This window comes from Perna viridis, chromosome 12 (genome assembly GCF_037379345.1).
Source record: "Perna viridis isolate PV_CMFRI_1.1 ecotype Kerala chromosome 12, ASM3737934v1, whole genome shotgun sequence".
In the NCBI taxonomy this organism is placed as follows: Eukaryota; Metazoa; Mollusca; class Bivalvia; order Mytilida; family Mytilidae; genus Perna; species Perna viridis.
In genome coordinates this window covers 5378862-5397487 of record NC_142456.1, presented here as the reverse complement: position 1 = coordinate 5397487, position 18626 = coordinate 5378862, and the positions used below count along the sequence as shown (strand labels likewise).

The 18626-nt window shown below is 35.3% G+C and overlaps 1 protein-coding gene across 3 annotated transcripts; it reads right to left on the bottom strand.

Moving 5' to 3' along the window:
• Window positions 1-31: 31 nt before the first annotated feature.
• LOC148600961 (alpha-N-acetylgalactosamine-specific lectin-like) lies at window positions 32-16945 on the bottom strand. Of its 3 annotated transcripts, XM_088555258.1 has the most exons (5): window positions 16855-16945; window positions 13929-14207; window positions 1924-2205; window positions 1290-1460; window positions 32-413 (listed from the first exon to the last, which is right to left on the bottom strand). In XM_088555258.1, the coding sequence occupies exons 1-5, from the start codon at window positions 16886-16888 to the stop codon at window positions 352-354; spliced, it is 828 nt and encodes a 275-aa protein (XP_088411384.1). In that variant the 5' UTR covers window positions 16889-16945; the 3' UTR covers window positions 32-351. The 3 variants fall into 3 exon arrangements, 2 of the variants coding, with proteins under 2 accessions (XP_088411384.1, XP_088411385.1); XM_088555259.1 differs by lacking the exons at window positions 32-413; window positions 1290-1460; window positions 1924-2205 and adding exons at window positions 10032-10259; window positions 10856-11029; XR_015917115.1 differs by lacking the exons at window positions 32-413; window positions 1290-1460; window positions 1924-2205; window positions 13929-14207 and adding exons at window positions 10032-10259; window positions 10856-11029 and having other exon boundaries at window positions 16855-16938.
• Window positions 16946-18626: the final 1681 nt, after the last annotated feature.

Genomic DNA, 18626 nt, shown 5'->3' with positions numbered 1-18626 from the left:
AAGTACTTTGTCAATCTTTCACTAATCCGTACTTTGTAAGATAGGCAGTTCAAAACACATTTTATTGAATATTAATTGAACGGGATTATATGTAGACAATATATATACCATCTAACGATATTAATAGACAGAAAAACAATCATCAATTTAAAATAACATTTTTGTTTCAGTACTTATCGGCATCGTTTGTGAAACAAGAAAGAACACGAAGTTTTTTTTAAGTCAGTTTCCATCGTTTTTATTTCTTAGTGCAGCTATTTTTATATGTAATATGAATTTAGATTATAAGTTGTTTTGTTTCCACTTTCAGTAATAATCACCAGATATTTCATTCCTGAAGGTAATGGAATTTTACCCGATGACCGAAATAGGGTCTTTCGTAACATGTTGTTCTGGTATTTTCCTCACTTGGCCTTGAAAATAAGAAATATGTGTATCAACGATGTACATTCTGTCCATTTAACACGTTTATACCTTCTTTTATTAAAAAAGTACAAAGACACTAACCCTCCCCCACCCCGAAAAAAAAAGAAATGAAAATCTAAAATCTTAAAGTACCATTATGTTGAAGTAACACTTGCACACATTAAACTTGCGAAATTAAAGAATGTAATTATAATCAATTCAGATTTAGCATCTAGTTTATATTAAGTAAGAGCTATATTATTGTCAGAGTAATGGTTTTAATTAATTATTTTTTTGGAATGTTTTATCGACATGTATCTCATGTTTATTCCATTTTCAAATCTTCAACTTATTTTAAAATAGAAGAAAAATACCAGTGAAACCTATCCGAACCGAACACTTAATAACCATAACGCCTGTCTAAACCAGACTTCATTTTAACTTGGTTACCCGAACACCTGTCTAAACCAAACATTTTAACCTTTGTAAACATAACACCTGTCTTAACTGGACACTGTTCTACTTTGGTAACCGGAACATGTCTTAACCAGACACTGCTTTATCTTGCTAAACAGAACAACTGTCTTAACCAGACACTGTTTTACCTTGGAACCAGAACACCTGTGTTATCTGAACACAATTCAAACATCCCTCTATATTATTTGAAGTATGTTTTTGTTACCGTAGTAAACCGAACACTGTTTTACCTGAGTACACTGAACATCTGTCTAAACCAGACACTTTTTTACCTTGGTAAACCGAACATCAGTCTAAACCAGACATTATTTTACTTTGGTAAACCGAACATCTGTCTAAACCGACACAAATCTTTAAATTCATAAGGAGACCGGTTTGGATATTTTTCACTTAATATATATACTAACCGTATTCACAAACCCAAGGATAACTTCGATTGACAAAGCGTCCGTTGGAGCAGGGGTAATCGTGCCATAGTCCAGAATCTGAATACATCATGGCAACACAGTCTTCATTGAACCCAGGTAATACAGGTGCTGGTTGACCAGGGTACCAGTTTGAAAATGATATTTCTTCTCCTGCAATATGTTTAAGATTTTATCCTCGAATCTTGGTTGCCTTGATTTCTGTCTTATAAAAATTCATTTTTGTAGCTCTTCTTAATTTATAGTTTTTACATTGCGAATTCGCTTGGCCTGTTTCTAATTTCACTTGATTCAGCCGGTCGTTGCTTTAAGTCAATTTACCATTTAAGCTGGAAATAACAATCGCTTTAAAAGTAAAAACATAACTTTGTCCACTGTTGATGGTATATCTATTTACATGGACCATCTTGCTGGGAAAAAATATGTCAAAGTTTTAAGGGATCATTGTGTATCTCAATAAATCTCGTCTTGCCAAACAATAGAATACACAGAACATTACACTGAAGTGTGTTGTATTGTTTTTTTTAGGAAATTCATAAACATAAAAGAATAAAGAAACTGCATCAGATAATGTCAATGCGATACTACAATATTAAGAAATATGACTTTTCTGTACCTGTTGTCCAAATGAATGAACCCTCTTTGTCTCTGTCATTGAGACCTATCCACAAACCATTACCATGGAAACCAAGTTCTCCCAGCGTATTCATGAGAAACTGGTGGTCGTCGCTGTCCCTGACGACGACCAGTCTACCCCCTTTTGTTGTACAGTCGTTATTTGCATAGGTCCAGTCCTTCGCCATTGTGGTGATAAATTGATAGCAGAGTTCGTTATTTGAGACAAGATGTTTTGATCTTAGAAGTCTTGACGGGCAATTCTGAAAAGCGGCCTGAGAAACTGAAAATCAAGCAAGCCTTGTACACCTGAAAACTATACTAATATTTTATTTGATTTCGATTTGTTTTTTTAAATTAACATGACAATTTTACAATTTCTGGAATAACAGGTGTCTGCACGACATTTAAGTAGTATTTATAAAGTTGGCATTAAACAAAGTGCATAGATTGAAGAAGTTAAAGCATATTGTTTCATTTGAAATGCATATGATGCCATTTAGACAAATCTCGCAGAATCATCGGGAGCTGAAATCAGGGAAATTAGACTAAGTAATGCCAAAGGGTCAATGAAGATAAGAACCTACACTAATAAATGATTATTACTAAGTTGTGACGTGATATGAAGTGAATTTTAATTCACTTAGGAAAGCAAGTCAATATTAGACAAATGTTAGTAACCATTTCATCATTTTAAGCAACTGATGTACAAATAAATGCCTATGAATAACAAGCATACTCACTCATAGATACAAAACATAGGAATAGTACTTGAATGTTCATCATGATTTCGACATTAAAGATAAGGATACAATCATAAGAATATAAATGTACATGTTGTGGTAACACTGGGTCGGTATGATATACGGTCGGTTAAGGAGAAAAAATAAAGAAAGTAATGTTATACATGTACCATCATTTGATATCTGTTTAAAATTAATACAAATAAAGAGAGATACCGAAATTACTAATAGGTTAAAGTCAAACGATCGAGCCAAAAAAAAAAAAAAAAAAAAAAAGGAAAGTGCATATAACAAATGACAATGTCAAGGAAAAGACCGGAAAGTTGGTAACAACCGCAATGGTACTGGTTTGATATAAGCATTGCCGATGGAAATGACGGATTTAGCAAGGTCTTATAGCATGCTTAACCTTGTGCTATCATTACTTGTTTCTGGTGCAAATGGTACGATGTATCATGTGTTATAAAAAGTATACCATAGTATATCCATTAATAAAGTAAATCCCTAGTTCCAGTTAAAAGTTACAAAATTAGAAAGAACACACATCAGCTTCCTATCTTAACTAGATAATGAAGGAGGCGAGTGACAAAAAGATTCATTGACATCGAAACTCTAATTTCATATTCAGATTAATTTTAAATGAGATAGTTGTAATTTTGTAAGGCATTAACTAATTTTTAAAACGTATTTCTGAAGATTAATGGCTTAGTAAATATTCCCAGAACTATTGTCGACCATTATGGTGAGTCCTCTTTCTAGAATTGGAAGTGTTTTTATTTCTTCTTTACGATACGTACAACAGATGATGAACGAAGTAGGAGGCTTTTGAAAAAAGTGGTGAATACGAAAAAAGGCGCTAAACTATTAGGCACACCAATTTGATATTATGTGTTCCTCATACATATAAAGTTAGCTGTATTTGTTTTTGGACTTTACTTATTGTAGGCGCCAAGTCCTTATAAATTCCTATGTTTTCCTATAAATTTAAAGGTCCCTATATTTTACCTTTCATTCATTAAAATTCCTATAAAACACTATATATATTCAGAAAAATCTGTGATTGTTTTGCTAAATGATCAAAAACACTGATATATGAAGCTTGTATGAATCATTAATATGTGATATATCTCTTTACTATTTTATATTTGTTTGTTGGGTTTGACGTCCGAGCAGCAATATTTCAGCTATATTCAGACGATGAACATGAAATGGATGATTAAATGAACATGAAATGAAAAAAAGGATGGGACACAAGGATAATAGGATGGACAAATTTTGATTGCCACTGGAAAAAGGGGGGATGGGTAAGGTCCGGCATTTTAGCCTCCTGTGGCGGAGCGCAAAATTCCTACTCCTATCGAATACCACAGCAGGGTTCTTTAACGTGCAAGGAACGTGGCATCTTTCCCAACACGGTGCACCACTATGGTTTGCGGTCAGGTTTTCCGTATTATAGCCTGACAACCCCAGCATGTAACACGCCAGGGGTACCCCATTCAACCACCTGGGGTACACATCCCAGTTGCTCTGTGGGCAGAGCGCCTAGCCCCCGGCTAGGTTTCTGAGCACCATTTAGTCGCCTTATACGACAAGCTTAGCGCTGCTGCAGGCCTATTCTTTAAACACCCGGACCTGCACGGGGCTACTATTTTATATGCAATTAAGATACTCATATATATATATGTATTAAATAGATGTTTCTGGGAAAGCACCTTTTAGGAATGATATTCTATCTGGTGTACTCAAGGCAGCAAATTGATATGGATGAAGAAGCCAATCAATTTCAAAGACGTACTGCAGTGACTTGATTGTCACTTGGACCATCCGGACCGTGCAGGTCCGGGTGTTAAAAGAATAGGCCTGCAGCAGCACTAAGCTTGTCGCAAAAGGCGACTAAATAGTGCTCAGAAACCTAGCCGGGGGCTAGGCGCTCTGCCCACAGAGCAACTGGGATGTATGCTCCAGTTGGTGAAATGGGGTACCCCTGGCATTTTACATGCTGGGGTTGTCCGGCTATAATACGGAAAACCTGACCGCAAACCATAGTGGTGCACCGTGTTGGGAAAGATGCCACGTTCCTCGCACGTTAAAGAACCCTACTGTGGTATTCGATAGGAGTAGGAACCTTTGCGCTCCGCCACAGGAGGCTAAATTGCCCGACCTTACCCATCCCCCCTTTTTCCAGTGGCAATCAAAATTTGTCGACCCTATTATCCTTGTGACCCATCCTTTCTTTTTTTCATTTCATGTTCATTTTATCATCCATTTCATGTTCATTGTCTGAATATAGCTAAAATATTGCTGCTCGGACGTTAAACCCCAACAAACAAACAAACAAACAAATCTTCCAGACAGGATGAATGGTCCTCTTTTGAGAATCATGAATAGATTCATAAAGCCAGAACTAATTGAGGTTTTTACTGCTAAGGAATTGTTGAGCATTGATATCAATAATGTAAAATATTGCTTAAGTGATTAGGACTTAGTAATAGGTGATAAAGTGAGACATCACATGGTTTTGTTGAGTTCGGTACAGCAGAGAAAGCAAATGCTAGGAATTCGTGCATTTTAACCCAGATCAGTTGAGCACTAACAGAAGAGACTGCCACTGGGTATTGCCCTTATTGTGTCTTTGTTGGCTCAATCCATTGAAAAAGACTGGAACAGTTAGTGAGTCTGTCAGATGTATTCAACATATAATCTGACAACTAGAACCGACAATTGATCTTGTGTTGGTTACTGATGAGTGGAAATGTTTGCAGCAGGATAGTAATCTGCCTGTAGCATTGGGGGACCAGAGAATTGACCACTACTGGAGAAAAATATTCGACTTTAAAGGTGATGATGGCAAAAGTAAGTACAAACGATTGGAGGAAGTAATTAATACAGCTCTGGTATTTCTAGATGTAGAAAGGAGTTTGTTACTGAATATTAATGTGGTCACTGATGAAAAGAAAAAAAATGTCGTTATTGGCATGCAAATGGTGAAGGAAAATACAACGTACTTATAGGAATTGATCAAAGCTTTGAAAACTGCACATGCTTGTTACCGAGCAAGGCTTGAAGTTGAAAGAAACAAGAAAGAACCGGAATTATGCAAAGCAAGAGAGAATAGTGAAATTGAATAAAGATTAAAGAGAAAACAAGAAGATAGCTAGAACTGTCAAAAAGAGAAACACAAGTTAAGATTGATAAAGATGCAGGCAATGCCCTCTTTAAAGAAGGAAAAAATGACTCTAGAATAGATAATAAAGGAAAAGGACATAGATAGATCATCTCTTCAGGTTGTCCGAATGACAATTGATACAGGTACAAGCAAATCAGAAATAGCCTTAAAGGAGCTGGAAAAAATCAGAGAGAAACAAAAGGTGTTGGAGAAGGAGAAAAGCGCAGTGTTACGAGAGGTTACGTCTCTTGGGGGAAAAGATGACATAACGCAAGCGAAGCATGATACAAAACATCATGAACACCGTCATCTATCAAGTTAAAAAAAGCAGAATGACAAAGAAAGAAGTTCTAAAAGCAAGAGAGAGAAATCAATTGAGAGAAAGAGTGAAACAACTGCAGCACACGACGTAGATTGAAAGAAATAAAAGCATTAATGACATTTTCATGTATTCATTAAATATTTTCAATGTTTGTTTCTTTAATTTTTATGTGATATAAAGAGTAATTCTTTAATGGCTTAATGTAAATTAGGAAAAATAATAAATAGGAGGAAAGGAAATGGCTGTAGGGGAGGAGGAGAGCATAATACATGTACTTAGAATAGAGGGTTATATATAGGTTTTGTATCAGAGATATAACAGCTGGACAGGAAACTAACCAAAGTTAAGTTAAATGTCTTTTTTGTTTACCATGTATGTTGTCATTTTCTTCCAGTTTTTGTTAAATACCAAATTTTCTAGATTTCTAGGCTAAAAGAGTAATCAAGGGAACCGAGGTTATAGCGGTAATCAAAAGAATGTAATCCAGGGACAAAGATCAGACATGGAAAACAGACATACACAACAACGAACATAAAGTAACTAAAATCATATATACAAAGTAACAAAAGCAAATGAGCAACTCGAACTCCACTAAAAACTGGGAGCATTGACCAGGTGCATCGGCAGGGTAAGCGTACTCTGCTTTTCTAGAAACATTCGCCGAGTTGTTCATAAAAAGTCATATCCGGGGTAGACGAAAGAGGAAAGGAAAACTATGACACGTGAAACAAATCAGTTTTCATGTCGGAGATGGATACACCGTAACGATCCACGAGTTCATGATGACGACCATAAAACTTCAGTAGTGATGATCTTGTAGCAACATAACCCTGTTCCAGAAGACTATTTGTTAGAAGTCTAGCGCGATACAAAAAGTCTGCGTAGCTTCGGCAAGCTCTGGCATAACGTATGAGTTGTGATATGAACACTCCTTCTATACGCAGGTGCTGAAGGGATGTTGCCACAGATGAAAGGAAAGTTGACAATTCTGAATGAAAAGTCATCATGTTTGTCCTAAAATTTGATCAATAGCAGAGGACGGTTATCCTACCACTGCACCTGGTCCATGCTCCCAGTTTTTAGTGGAGTCCGAGTTGCTCATTTCCTTTTGTTACTTTGTATGTATGATTTTAGTTACTTTATATTCTTTGTTGTGTATGTCTGTTTTCCATGTCTGGTCTTTGTCCCTGGATTACATTCTTTTGATTACCGCTATAACCATGGCTCCCTTGATTACTCTTTCCTTTACCATCGATTTCTTAGTGTAGATCAAGATATGAGGCTGATCTCACAGTGTCTGTAGTATCCTTTATCTCAAGGTTTTTGGGGTAGATGCGATGTATCAAATCCCCGAAATTAGGATTGTTTAAAGATAATGCGTCATTTATATAGCAGAAACTGAGATTAAAGGATCTAGCTAAACGATATTGTTTCTTCCGGCTCAGATCAGCTATAAAGTCATCCTCATTAGAGTGAAGGAATAGGTCAGCAAGTAGAGGGGCACAATTTGTTCCCACTGGAATGCCGACCGTTTGTTGAAAAAAAAAACTGTCCACCACAATGGACAAATATGTTGTCCACTAAAAATTCCAGCATTTTGTAAACATCTTCTGTATATTTGGAATATATGGAATTATTTTTCACAAAGTATGAGGAATCTCTTCCAGAAACTATGTAATTTTGTCTAGGTGTACTATCGCTTTTGGAAAAACAACGATGTATAATGTTTTTGAGTCGGGATTTTAACTGAGTATGGGGAATAGAAGTATAGTGTTGAAAATTCATAGGTTTTAATGCTATTATATTCTGATAATAGTCTTGAACTGTTTGTCTTCAAAAGATCTTTTTTCGAATTTTTCAGGATCTTCATTGAATTAATACCACTACGGGAGCAACAAGTGTTGTGGTAGGACTGCAAACCCTCTTTGACAGCTGTGAGTATAGAAGTTAACAGTTTCGAAAGAGGTTTGGGGGTACATTTTGCAGATCCAGCTATGTAACGTTGTTTGTATGGATTCTTTCTTGTGAAGTTTAGGAATCAAGTACATAGACGGTAAATCGCAATCATCGTCCTTGGTAGAGAGACCAAAAAATGATAGCACAGATTTGTGGTATTCCACAATCTTTTCTGTGGAGAGTGTGGTAGCAGTACAGGCCTTATCACTGCCATTATTTTCTACGTCTACCTCTGATAATAAATATTGGATGTAAAACGTTTTGCAGACAAAAACAATGTTGTTTTGGGCTTTGTTTGCTGGTACGACAACATATTTGTTATGTATAGCAGACAATAGTTTAGCTACATCGGGGTCTTTGAAAACTGATGTAGCATTGGCACTCATTGACCTACGTAAAACCTTCATTCGTTTCAAAATTAAAGACCTCACAGCCTTTCACCAACACTCTGACAGAGAATCAATGTCTTCATGTTCTCGTTTTATCCATTTTCTTGCGTAGTCCCCACGGCATCTGTATAATGATGAGGTGGGTTCAGAAACAGGAGTGTCAAGACATATTTTGTAAAGAAAGTATAGTAGAGTGAGAGGCATAGAATAGAGTTTAGTTCTAATGTAATGTAGTCCAAAAGGTTTTTGTATGAAAGGAAGGAGACTTCTATGGTGGCATCGTGTAATTAAGATGACCTTTAGTGGAGATGGCCATGAGTCCTTTCCCGTCTTGGATTTTGTAAAATAAATTCATCACCTTTATGCTATTGTTACAAATGTTTATTGGCCTTAAAGGTTTCCTATACTTTTGTTGTTGTCATTGCATCCGTAAGGTATTGAAACAATAGCCTTTCAACACAAATCCTTCAATAAAAACCTTATAAATCCCTATAAATTTATTTAAAACTCCCTATATTTGCCCTATAAATTGAAAACAATCCAGATAATTCTATATTTTTAGGCCAAAAGTGGCTTGACACCCAGTTATTGTCAGTTGCTTCAGGTCTTCTTAGTTAATTAATTGTAACTTGATATTTAGTGGCTTGACACCCAGTTGTTGTCAGTTGCTTCAGGTCTTCTTAATTAATTAATTGTAACTTGATATTTGAGACTCAAAGTGAAATGCTTTTCTGTTAATTTTCAATCCAAAATCATTCCAACAATTAGTTGTGACAGTTTTGCGACAAAGTGTAAAACAAATATTTTAAATAAAACAAAATTATCGAACACTAATCCGATCCATTATCAAGTCAAGTCCAAAACAAATCTGGCAAAATAAATATGACACTACCGCAGCAGCGTGTACCGCAATGGTCCTGACTTGTTACCGGTGGTGATTAAAAGAAACAAAAAAAATCGTTCTAGGAAACAGGAAGCAGGAACAGGAGCTGAAAACCCGCTACGATTACATGCTATACAATCTACATGCCAAATTTCAAATCAATCCAACGAAAGGTCGTTTAGATTCGTGTTGTGACCGAAAAATAGAACAGATACTTTTAGAAAGTAGCAAGTTGTTCCAGTAAACAGAAAGTGTACGACCAGAAGAAAAGCTAACACGCGCTTCAAGGTATCCAGATAAACCCACATACTGGATTTCAAATCTTTCTCATTATGAGCTGTTGAGAGCATCTGTGACGAAAATGTATTGTACGATACTACATACCGACCACAATGACATTTAACACCCACGAAGCAAAAATGCTGAGGCATGAAATATGAATATGTAAGATCCAGGCAAGTGGTAATACACCTTGATTTTTTGCAAACTATTTTTATTGTCAGGTAGTGTGATAACACGCGATTATAAATAATTGTTGATTAGACGAGTAACTTATTCCAAGTCACATTGTAAAAGAGGGGGCCGATCATGAACATTACAAAACATAAAATTCGCAGTGAATAAGAATATTATCTATCTATAGACATGAATTATCGACAATAACGACCAGTTGTATTTAGGCGTTATCTTTTAACACACTCTACAAGTTCGTTGACACATATATCGAAAAAGTTCTTGTTTACAGCCGCCGAATTGATCACATGAAACAATATTGGAGTCTTTGCACGTAGAAGCAGTGGATGTTGTTTGTCTTGTAGTTGTAGGAGGAATAGGTGTGATTGATGTAGTCGTCGTATCGATCATAAGAATGGTTTGTTCTATAAAGAGAATGAAATGAGAAAAAAAGTTTCTATCAGGAAAAGTTGAAAAAGCGAACTACAAAGTACATATATGAATAAATTATGATACCAACGTCTACAATCTTAAAGTTCATCACTACATTCCGTCAAATATGGGCTACATTTCACAATTAAGTTCCTTCTGATAGTACAGCAAAAGTCAGGTCAGTTTTTGATTTAACCAATATTACTTTCTTGTATCTTGGTAAAATGCTATGTCTTATAACTTTTCTAGATACACAGATTTGTCTGTAGTAAGATGATGGATATATATGTTGAATTCAGCCCTATTTGTCGAAAGGTTATAATGACTCTTATGTCCTAATGCCAATATCACGACATTATATGCTTTCCCTATATTCAAACTAGTAGCTTTATCGGAATATTTTAATCTACAAAAGTCAAGATTTAACCTGAACAATTCCTTCCTGTTCTTACAAACAGTATAACACTTACTGTACTGTGACATATCTTCCTTATATATATTTCAAATTATTTATAATAACTGATTAAGCTAGTTTGATCAGCTTAAACTTCAAAGTTTCATATCTTATTTATTCCTGAATGGTACTTACTATACTCACATATCCAAGGATAATTATGAGGTATTATGCTGAATATCGACGTAGAACATGGATAGTCATACCAGTGACCAGACTCTGAGTATTTCATCACTACACAGTCCTCATTAGTTCCCAGTAAGAGAGATGGCTGTCCAGGTGCCCAGTTTTGAAAGGATAAATAATCTCCTTCAAGACAGAAACGTAAACATATTATCAATGCACAGTCCTCGTTACTTGAAAATAACAAATATGGTTACCCTGTTACCTAGTTAGCGAACTTTTCTCCTTAATAGGGTAAAAGAAAAATGTATTCCAGATATTCTCCTTCCTTTCATACAAAAACCTCTTGGACTTCATCACATTAGAACCAAACTTTATTCTATACCTCTCACTCTACTACACTCCCTTTACAGAACAAGTCTTGACACTCCTGTTTCTGACCCCACCTCATCATTATACAGACTTGTTGCCATCATTTTGGATATTGGTTTCCACAGACTCTTTAAACCAGTTTGTGTGAAAAGTCAAGATGAAGAAAAACGATCATTTCTTCCACTACCGTTTGTCAACAAAGGTATAGATGCAATTAATTTGTCTAACATCCTCCATCACAAAAACGTTACCAACAAAATTCCCACATATTTCAAAGACAAATCCATACCAATTATTTCATATTCCTATTCTTCACCCATCGCATCCAAAAATTTCAATTATAAAAGGCTATTGCTGAACCTCGAGATTGAGGACTTCAAGGCTAAACCACCTGACTGTTCTTGAAAAACCTCTCCATTCAAATATGGTCCTTCTGGTCACGTCGTTACGGGAGATTTAACCGTTATCGAAAACGAATCTCTGCGTAATATCCTTTCTAAAGGTCCCAAGTACCGTGAACCACGCTCCATAAATTGTAATTATAACTTTAAAGTTCTTATGGATGCCGTCGAGGACTATGCAAGAAATGGATACAACGAGAACAAGAAGACATTGATTCTCTCTCAGACTGGTTGAAGGCCGTGAGGTCTTTAATTTTGAAACGAATGAAAGTTTTAAGTAGGTCAATGAGTGCTAAAGCTACATCATTTTTCAAAGACCCCGATGTAGCAAAAACATTGTCTATTATACATGACAAGTATGTTGTCGTACCAGCAGACAAAGCCCAAAACAGCATTGTTTTTGTCTGCAAAACGTTGTATATCCAATGTGTATTATCAGAGGTAGACGTAGAAAATTATAGCAGTGATAAGACCTACACTGCTACCACTTTTTCCAAAGAAGAGATTGTGGAAAGCCATAAATCTGTACTATCCTCTTTTAGTCTCTCTACCAAGGACGATGATTGTGATTTACCGTCTATGTACTGGATTCCTAAACTTCACAAGAATCCATACAAACAACGTTACATAGCTGGATCTGCAAAATGTACTACCAAACCTCTTTCAAAACTTTTAACTTCTATACAACTGTTAAAGATGGTCTACAGTCCTACCACAACATTTGTTACTCCCGTAGTGGTATTAATTCAATGTGGATCCTGAAAAATTCGAAAGATCTTTTGGAGACAATCAGTTCAAGACTATTATCTGAATATAATAGCATTAACACCTATGAATTTTTAACACTGAATACTTCTATTCCCCATACTCAGTTAAAATCCCGACTTAAAAACATTATACATCGTTGTTTTTCCAAAAAAGATGGTACACCTAGATACAAATATATAGTTCTTGGTAGAGATTCCTCATACTTTGTAAGAAATAATTCCAAATCATCTTCCAAATATACAGAGTAAGATGTTTACAAAATGCTGGAATTTTTAATCGACAACATATTTGTCCAGTGTGGTGGACGTGTTTTTCAACAAACGGTCGGCATTCCAATGAGAAAAAATTGTGCCCCTTTACTAGCTGACCTATTCCTTCACTCTTATGAGGCTGACTTTATAGCTGATCTGATCTGAAAGAAAGATTATTGTTTAGGTAGATCATTCAATCTCAGTTTCCGCTATATAGATGACGTGTTATCTTTAAACAATCCTAATTTCGTGGATTTGATACATCGTATCTACCCAAAAGAACTTGAGATAAAGGATACTACATACACTGTGAAGTCAACCTCATACCTTGACCTACACTAAGAAATCGATGGTAAAGGAAAACTTTACGACAAACGTGATGACTTTTCATTCAGAATTGTCAACTTTCCTTTCATCTGTGGCAACATCCCTTTGGCTCCTGTGTATGGAGTGTTCATATCACAACTCATACGTCATGCCAGAGCTTGCCGAAACTACGCAGACTTTTCGTATCGCGCTAGAACCCTAACAAATAGGCTTCTGGAACAGGGTTATGTTGCTACAAGATTGAAGTCATCACTACAGAAGTTTTATGGTCGTCATTATGAACTCGTGGATCGTTATGGTGTATCCATCAACACCATGAAAACTGATTTATTCAACGGGTCATTGTTTTCCTTTCCTCGTTTGTCTATCCCGGACTTGACTTTTTATGAGCAACTCGGCAGGTGTTTCTAGAAAAGCAGAGGACGCTTACCCTACCGGTGCACCTGGTCCATGCTCCCAGTTTTTAGAGGAGTCCAAGTTGCTCATTTACTTTTGTTACTTTGTATGTATGATTTTAGTTACTTTATGTTCTTTGTTGTGTATGTCTGTTCTCCATGTCTGGGCTTTGTCCCTGGATTACATTCTTTTGATTACCGCTATAACCTTGGTTCCCTTGATTGCTCTTTAAAACATATCTCTCATATATGACTTAATATGACTTTAAAAAGGTAATTTATAATGTGTATAGTTCACCATATAGTATTTTTAAAATATAAAAATTGACACTGACAAGAGTTAGAACTTCTTTCTCATGTCTGCTACAACCAGAAAATATATGGACATGACATATTCAGTAAAATTGGTATAAAAATAGTTTACAAATATCTCAAAATAATCATTATCAAAACAAGTTAAAAGATGATTAAATTAGCTTTTAAATATCGATACATAGGCATCGTTGATGTACAGAGAGCTCAAAATATATTCTGTTATAAATTGTATTGCTATATAGATACTGTACTCAACCTGTAGTCCAAACAAATGTTCCTTCTTGAGCCTTGTCGTTTAGTCCAATCCATGCCGATCCTCCATGAAAGTTTAGTGACCTCATGGTATTCATTAGAAACAGGTTTTCTTCATTACTTCTGATGGCAACTAGGTTACCTCCCTTAGAAACACAATCGTGGTTGGCATGCTTCCAGTTGTCTCTATGCGTTGTGATGAATTCATAACAGCGGCCATTATAAGCTACGAGGTTATTTCCTCTTATAAGAATACTTGGACAATTTTTTACATCATCAGCGTCTTAAACAAAAATAACATCCAAAATATATGAATAATAAATTACGGAAATGAGAACCAAGAATTTCAGCAATATGAAAACAATTCAGATTCAGAGAAAGTATTATCGGTAAATTATAGGAACCAGAATTCTAACGATAATAAAATAAGTACAAAGAAAAAAACATGAAATAATCAATGTAATACGTACAAAGAAAAAAAATAAATAAGCAACCCAGACTGCACTACAACTGATGGCATTGATCAAGTGCACCACTTGAGTAAACATCCTCTGCTTCACCCGCCGAGTTGCTCATAAAATATCACGTCCAAGCGGAAGGTGGATAAAAGAGAAAACAAAATTATCCGGTTCTCATGGTACAGATGGCATGGTGACGACTATGAAACTTTTGTAGTGACAAATTTAATCTTGTTGCAAGAAGTCAAGCACGGTACAAAAAGTCCGTGAAATTAAGGCAATATCTGGCATAATTTTGTGATATGAAACTTCGTACCCAGTTGCTGAAGGGATGTTGCCACAGATGAAAGTTGAAGTTACGGAATGAGAAGTCATAGTAGTAGTGTCGTGAGGTGTGAATTTTGGTTTTCCTGTTCCATCGATTTCTAAGAGTAGGTCAAGATATGAGGCTGACACCGTAATGTCTGTATTGTTCTACTTATTTTAAGTTATTCATGGTAATTTTTGGTAAATTTTCCAAAATCCGCATTGCATTGATACCACTTCAAAAGTAACAAGTAACGTGGTACGACCTACGACCATCTTTGAAAGTTATAAGTACAGAAGTTAATAGCTTCGAAAGTTTGTTTGTTTGTTTGTTGGGGTTTAACGTGCGAGCAGCAATATTTCAGCTATATTCAGACGATGAACATGAAATTTATGATACAATGAACATGAAATGATGAAATGAAAAAGGGATGGGACACAAGGACAATGGGGTCGAAAAATTTTGATTGCCACTGGAAATAGGGAGAGGTGGGTAGGGTCGGGCAATTTAGCCTCCTGTGGCGAAGCCCTATGGTTCCTACTCCTATCGAATACCACAGTAGAGTTCTTTAACGTGCGAGGAACGTGGCATCTTTCCCAACACGGTGCACCACTATGGTTTGCGGTCAGGTTTTCCGTATTATAGCTTGACAACCCCAGCATGTAACATGCCAGGGGTATCCCATTCCATCACCTGGGGCAAACATCCCAGTTGCTCTGTGGGCAGAACGCCCTAGCCCCCGGCTAGGGTTCTGAGCACTATTTAGTCGCCTTTTACGACAAGCTTAGCGCTGCTGCAGGCCCTTTTTAACACCCGGACCTGCACGGAGCAATAGTTTCGAAAGAAAGCTTGGTATTTCATTTCGTAGATCCAGATATAAAGCATTGATTGTTTTTATTCTTGTGTTTTTTTTTAAATCCAAACATTGCTTTTTTTTGTAGAGTGACCGAAAGAGAATAGAACGGATGTATGGTTTTCAACTATCTCTCCTTTGGAGAATGTGGAGTGTGGTAGCAGTAAGTCTTTTTACTATTAGTATTTTCAATATCCTCCTTCGATGATAAACATTAGATGTAATGCGTCTATTGCAAAAACAACGTTGTTTTTGGCCTTTCTGCTGGTATAACAATATACCTATCATGTATATTAGACACACATTTGGCTGCATCAGGATCTTCGGAAACTAATGACACTCAGTGAACTACTTAGAACCCTCATACGCTTTAAAATAAAATGCATTACAGATTTTACCCAGAGAATCAAAAAGAATAAGCCAAAAGTAAATAGGCAAAACTTACTCCTCAAATGAGGCTGGCATTCATGTTAGATTATACAAGAAGAAGAAAACTATTACGAATGGCATTACTGTTTCAGAATTCATATAATAGGAATAAACATGCTATATATTTCTCTGCTTTAGTTTATTTTTTATGTTCATTGAGTGTATAGGGGCAACTCTTTCGTTCTATCTGTGTATAATGATGTTTTGGACCGGCTGCAGCCTGCGATGTGATATGAGGGTTTCATCGTCGTTCATTGAAGACCAATGGCAGGCCTTGGGCGTACAATTTCATCCCGGCAGGGTTGTTGTCTCCTTGACATATACACCATACCTATTTTCGTTATATCATATATGTTTTAACAGTGGACACAGCAGATGTTAAGAAATGACTTCAATAAAACTCTAGAGAACATAGCCTTGTTATTAAAACTAATATATTAATAGTGCAATTTTCTTATACGGTATCACTTTAAGGTTTCATTTTTGATATCTTAAAGAAACAAGAGGAAATGTAAACCAAATAGAAAAGACAAGAAAAGAAAAAGGCACAAACGGTTAATTATAAGCATAATTTGTATGGGTTTTGTCCATTATTGAACACCGCGTGTTGATCTGTAGATGTTTTATGGTTCGTCGCTTGACTTTACTTTTGGTGGATGCCCGTCTCAAAGGCAATCCTACCACATTTCCTGTTTTTATATAAGAACTTTTATTTACAAACATGAATATTTCACTAAGAAACATGATAAATTAGTTTGCTAATAAATATGATTACTTTACAAATAAACATGATTAATTAGCTAATAGAGAGTAATCAAGTGAACCAAGGTTACAGCTGTAATACACATGATAATTTGATTACAAACCTGAATAATGTACTTACAAACAAAATTAAATAAGACCATTAGCAGGAACATTACGGAGAGTACACAAGATAAGATATTACCTTGAGAGTAAGATCATAACATGTGCATAGATTAAAATGTACCTTGGCGTGTAAATATATACGAATTGACCTGGATGGTGTAGGCAACATTTGTATATGTTTGTGTTAGCAATTTCATAAATATAACATCATAAAAAAGATGTTATAATAAAAAAACATGTACAATGTTATATGAAATAATTGAGAAGATGTTTTATCGGCCTTTCATCAGATGGCTCCGTTTGATAATTAAAAAAAAACTTCATTGGCTGTAAAGTTTCAAGCATTCAGCAATCTTAATTCTTCAGTATACAATGCAATAAGAATACATACAGCCTTTAACATTTGTCCTTTTCCTGAAAGTATCAATGTCTGTCATTGGAATTATGGTCAACCCCCTCCTAGAAATATTTCACTTTAAGTAGCAAATACTCATACTTCAAGGTAAAACTGTACAAAGCGATGAGTGATGCCCCTTAGATTCCGAAGAAAAAAAACAATAAAAAGCTTTTTTTTCGGGAACACATATACTGTATGTTATTGAATAGATGTCCTTTCTTTATTTTGACAACAAACTTATCATTTACGCCATACTGTTTACCTTAACAGGACATACTAAGACTTGTTTACAAAATAAATCTCTAAAATGTATAATATATATCAATATATAATCAACTTTTGATGAATCATACATTTTACTGACGTTAAACAAAATGAAGTGTAAAATGTATAACACGTAATCATTCGATAAAACTTTTTTTTGCAAAAATATATTTCAATATTGCTTTCCTAACCAGAAAGTTTCATGCATGTATTCTAAGTAAGCAGAGCAAGTTTTTCTTAATGTACGGATAATCACACAAAAACATACACAAACGATGACCCCTTTAGTGAGTAAACAATACTCATAGACACCAGTGAGTAAACAATACTCATGGACAACAAGGGTGCATGCAAAATGCCATACAATGTAGTACGTTGCACAAAAACGACCTAATTTCTTCATTTTATTCGACCGACGAAGAAATTATGCATCACTAAAGAACTAAAAATAAACCAAACCCTTCATAGGCAGTGTTGAACTCAATTATATTGTTATACATCCAAATTGATAATTTACAATAAGAAATAAAAATCAATGCGCTTGTCATGGTTGGAAATGTAGCATGTTATCTTTGTAATTTTAAAGCTGAAGGATTAGTGTCACTACGTCTATCATTCAATATGTACTGACCATGCATGGCAAAGAAATAATGAAAAGGTATTACAAATTATATATTCTACGTTGGAAATCTCGATTTGTTTTTTTTTTTAAAATAAAGTTTGAAATGGATGCTGATATGACAATTTGTGTACACCTTTGTGTATAACGGTCACACCATGAGCATAATGTAAATATTGTTTGACCTGTTATTCAATGTTCTGGTGTTGTATTCATGATATAACAGATACATTTGAATGTATTTGAGAAAGTACATATGGTTTAAGGTCCTGAATTTTCATGACATTTATGACTAATTTGTTTTACAAATAATTTTGAAATCATAAAACAATCATCCCACGAGTTTATTCTGTATAAGTTTTCAAAAACTTTTATGATTGCATGTATGCTTACTCTGACAAGCAAGTAAATAGACCAACTCCAGAAATTGTAAATACAAGTATTATAATCCCAATTCATGTAGAAAACTGGAAAAACCACATATAAAGGTTTAGTAATTACTAACAGG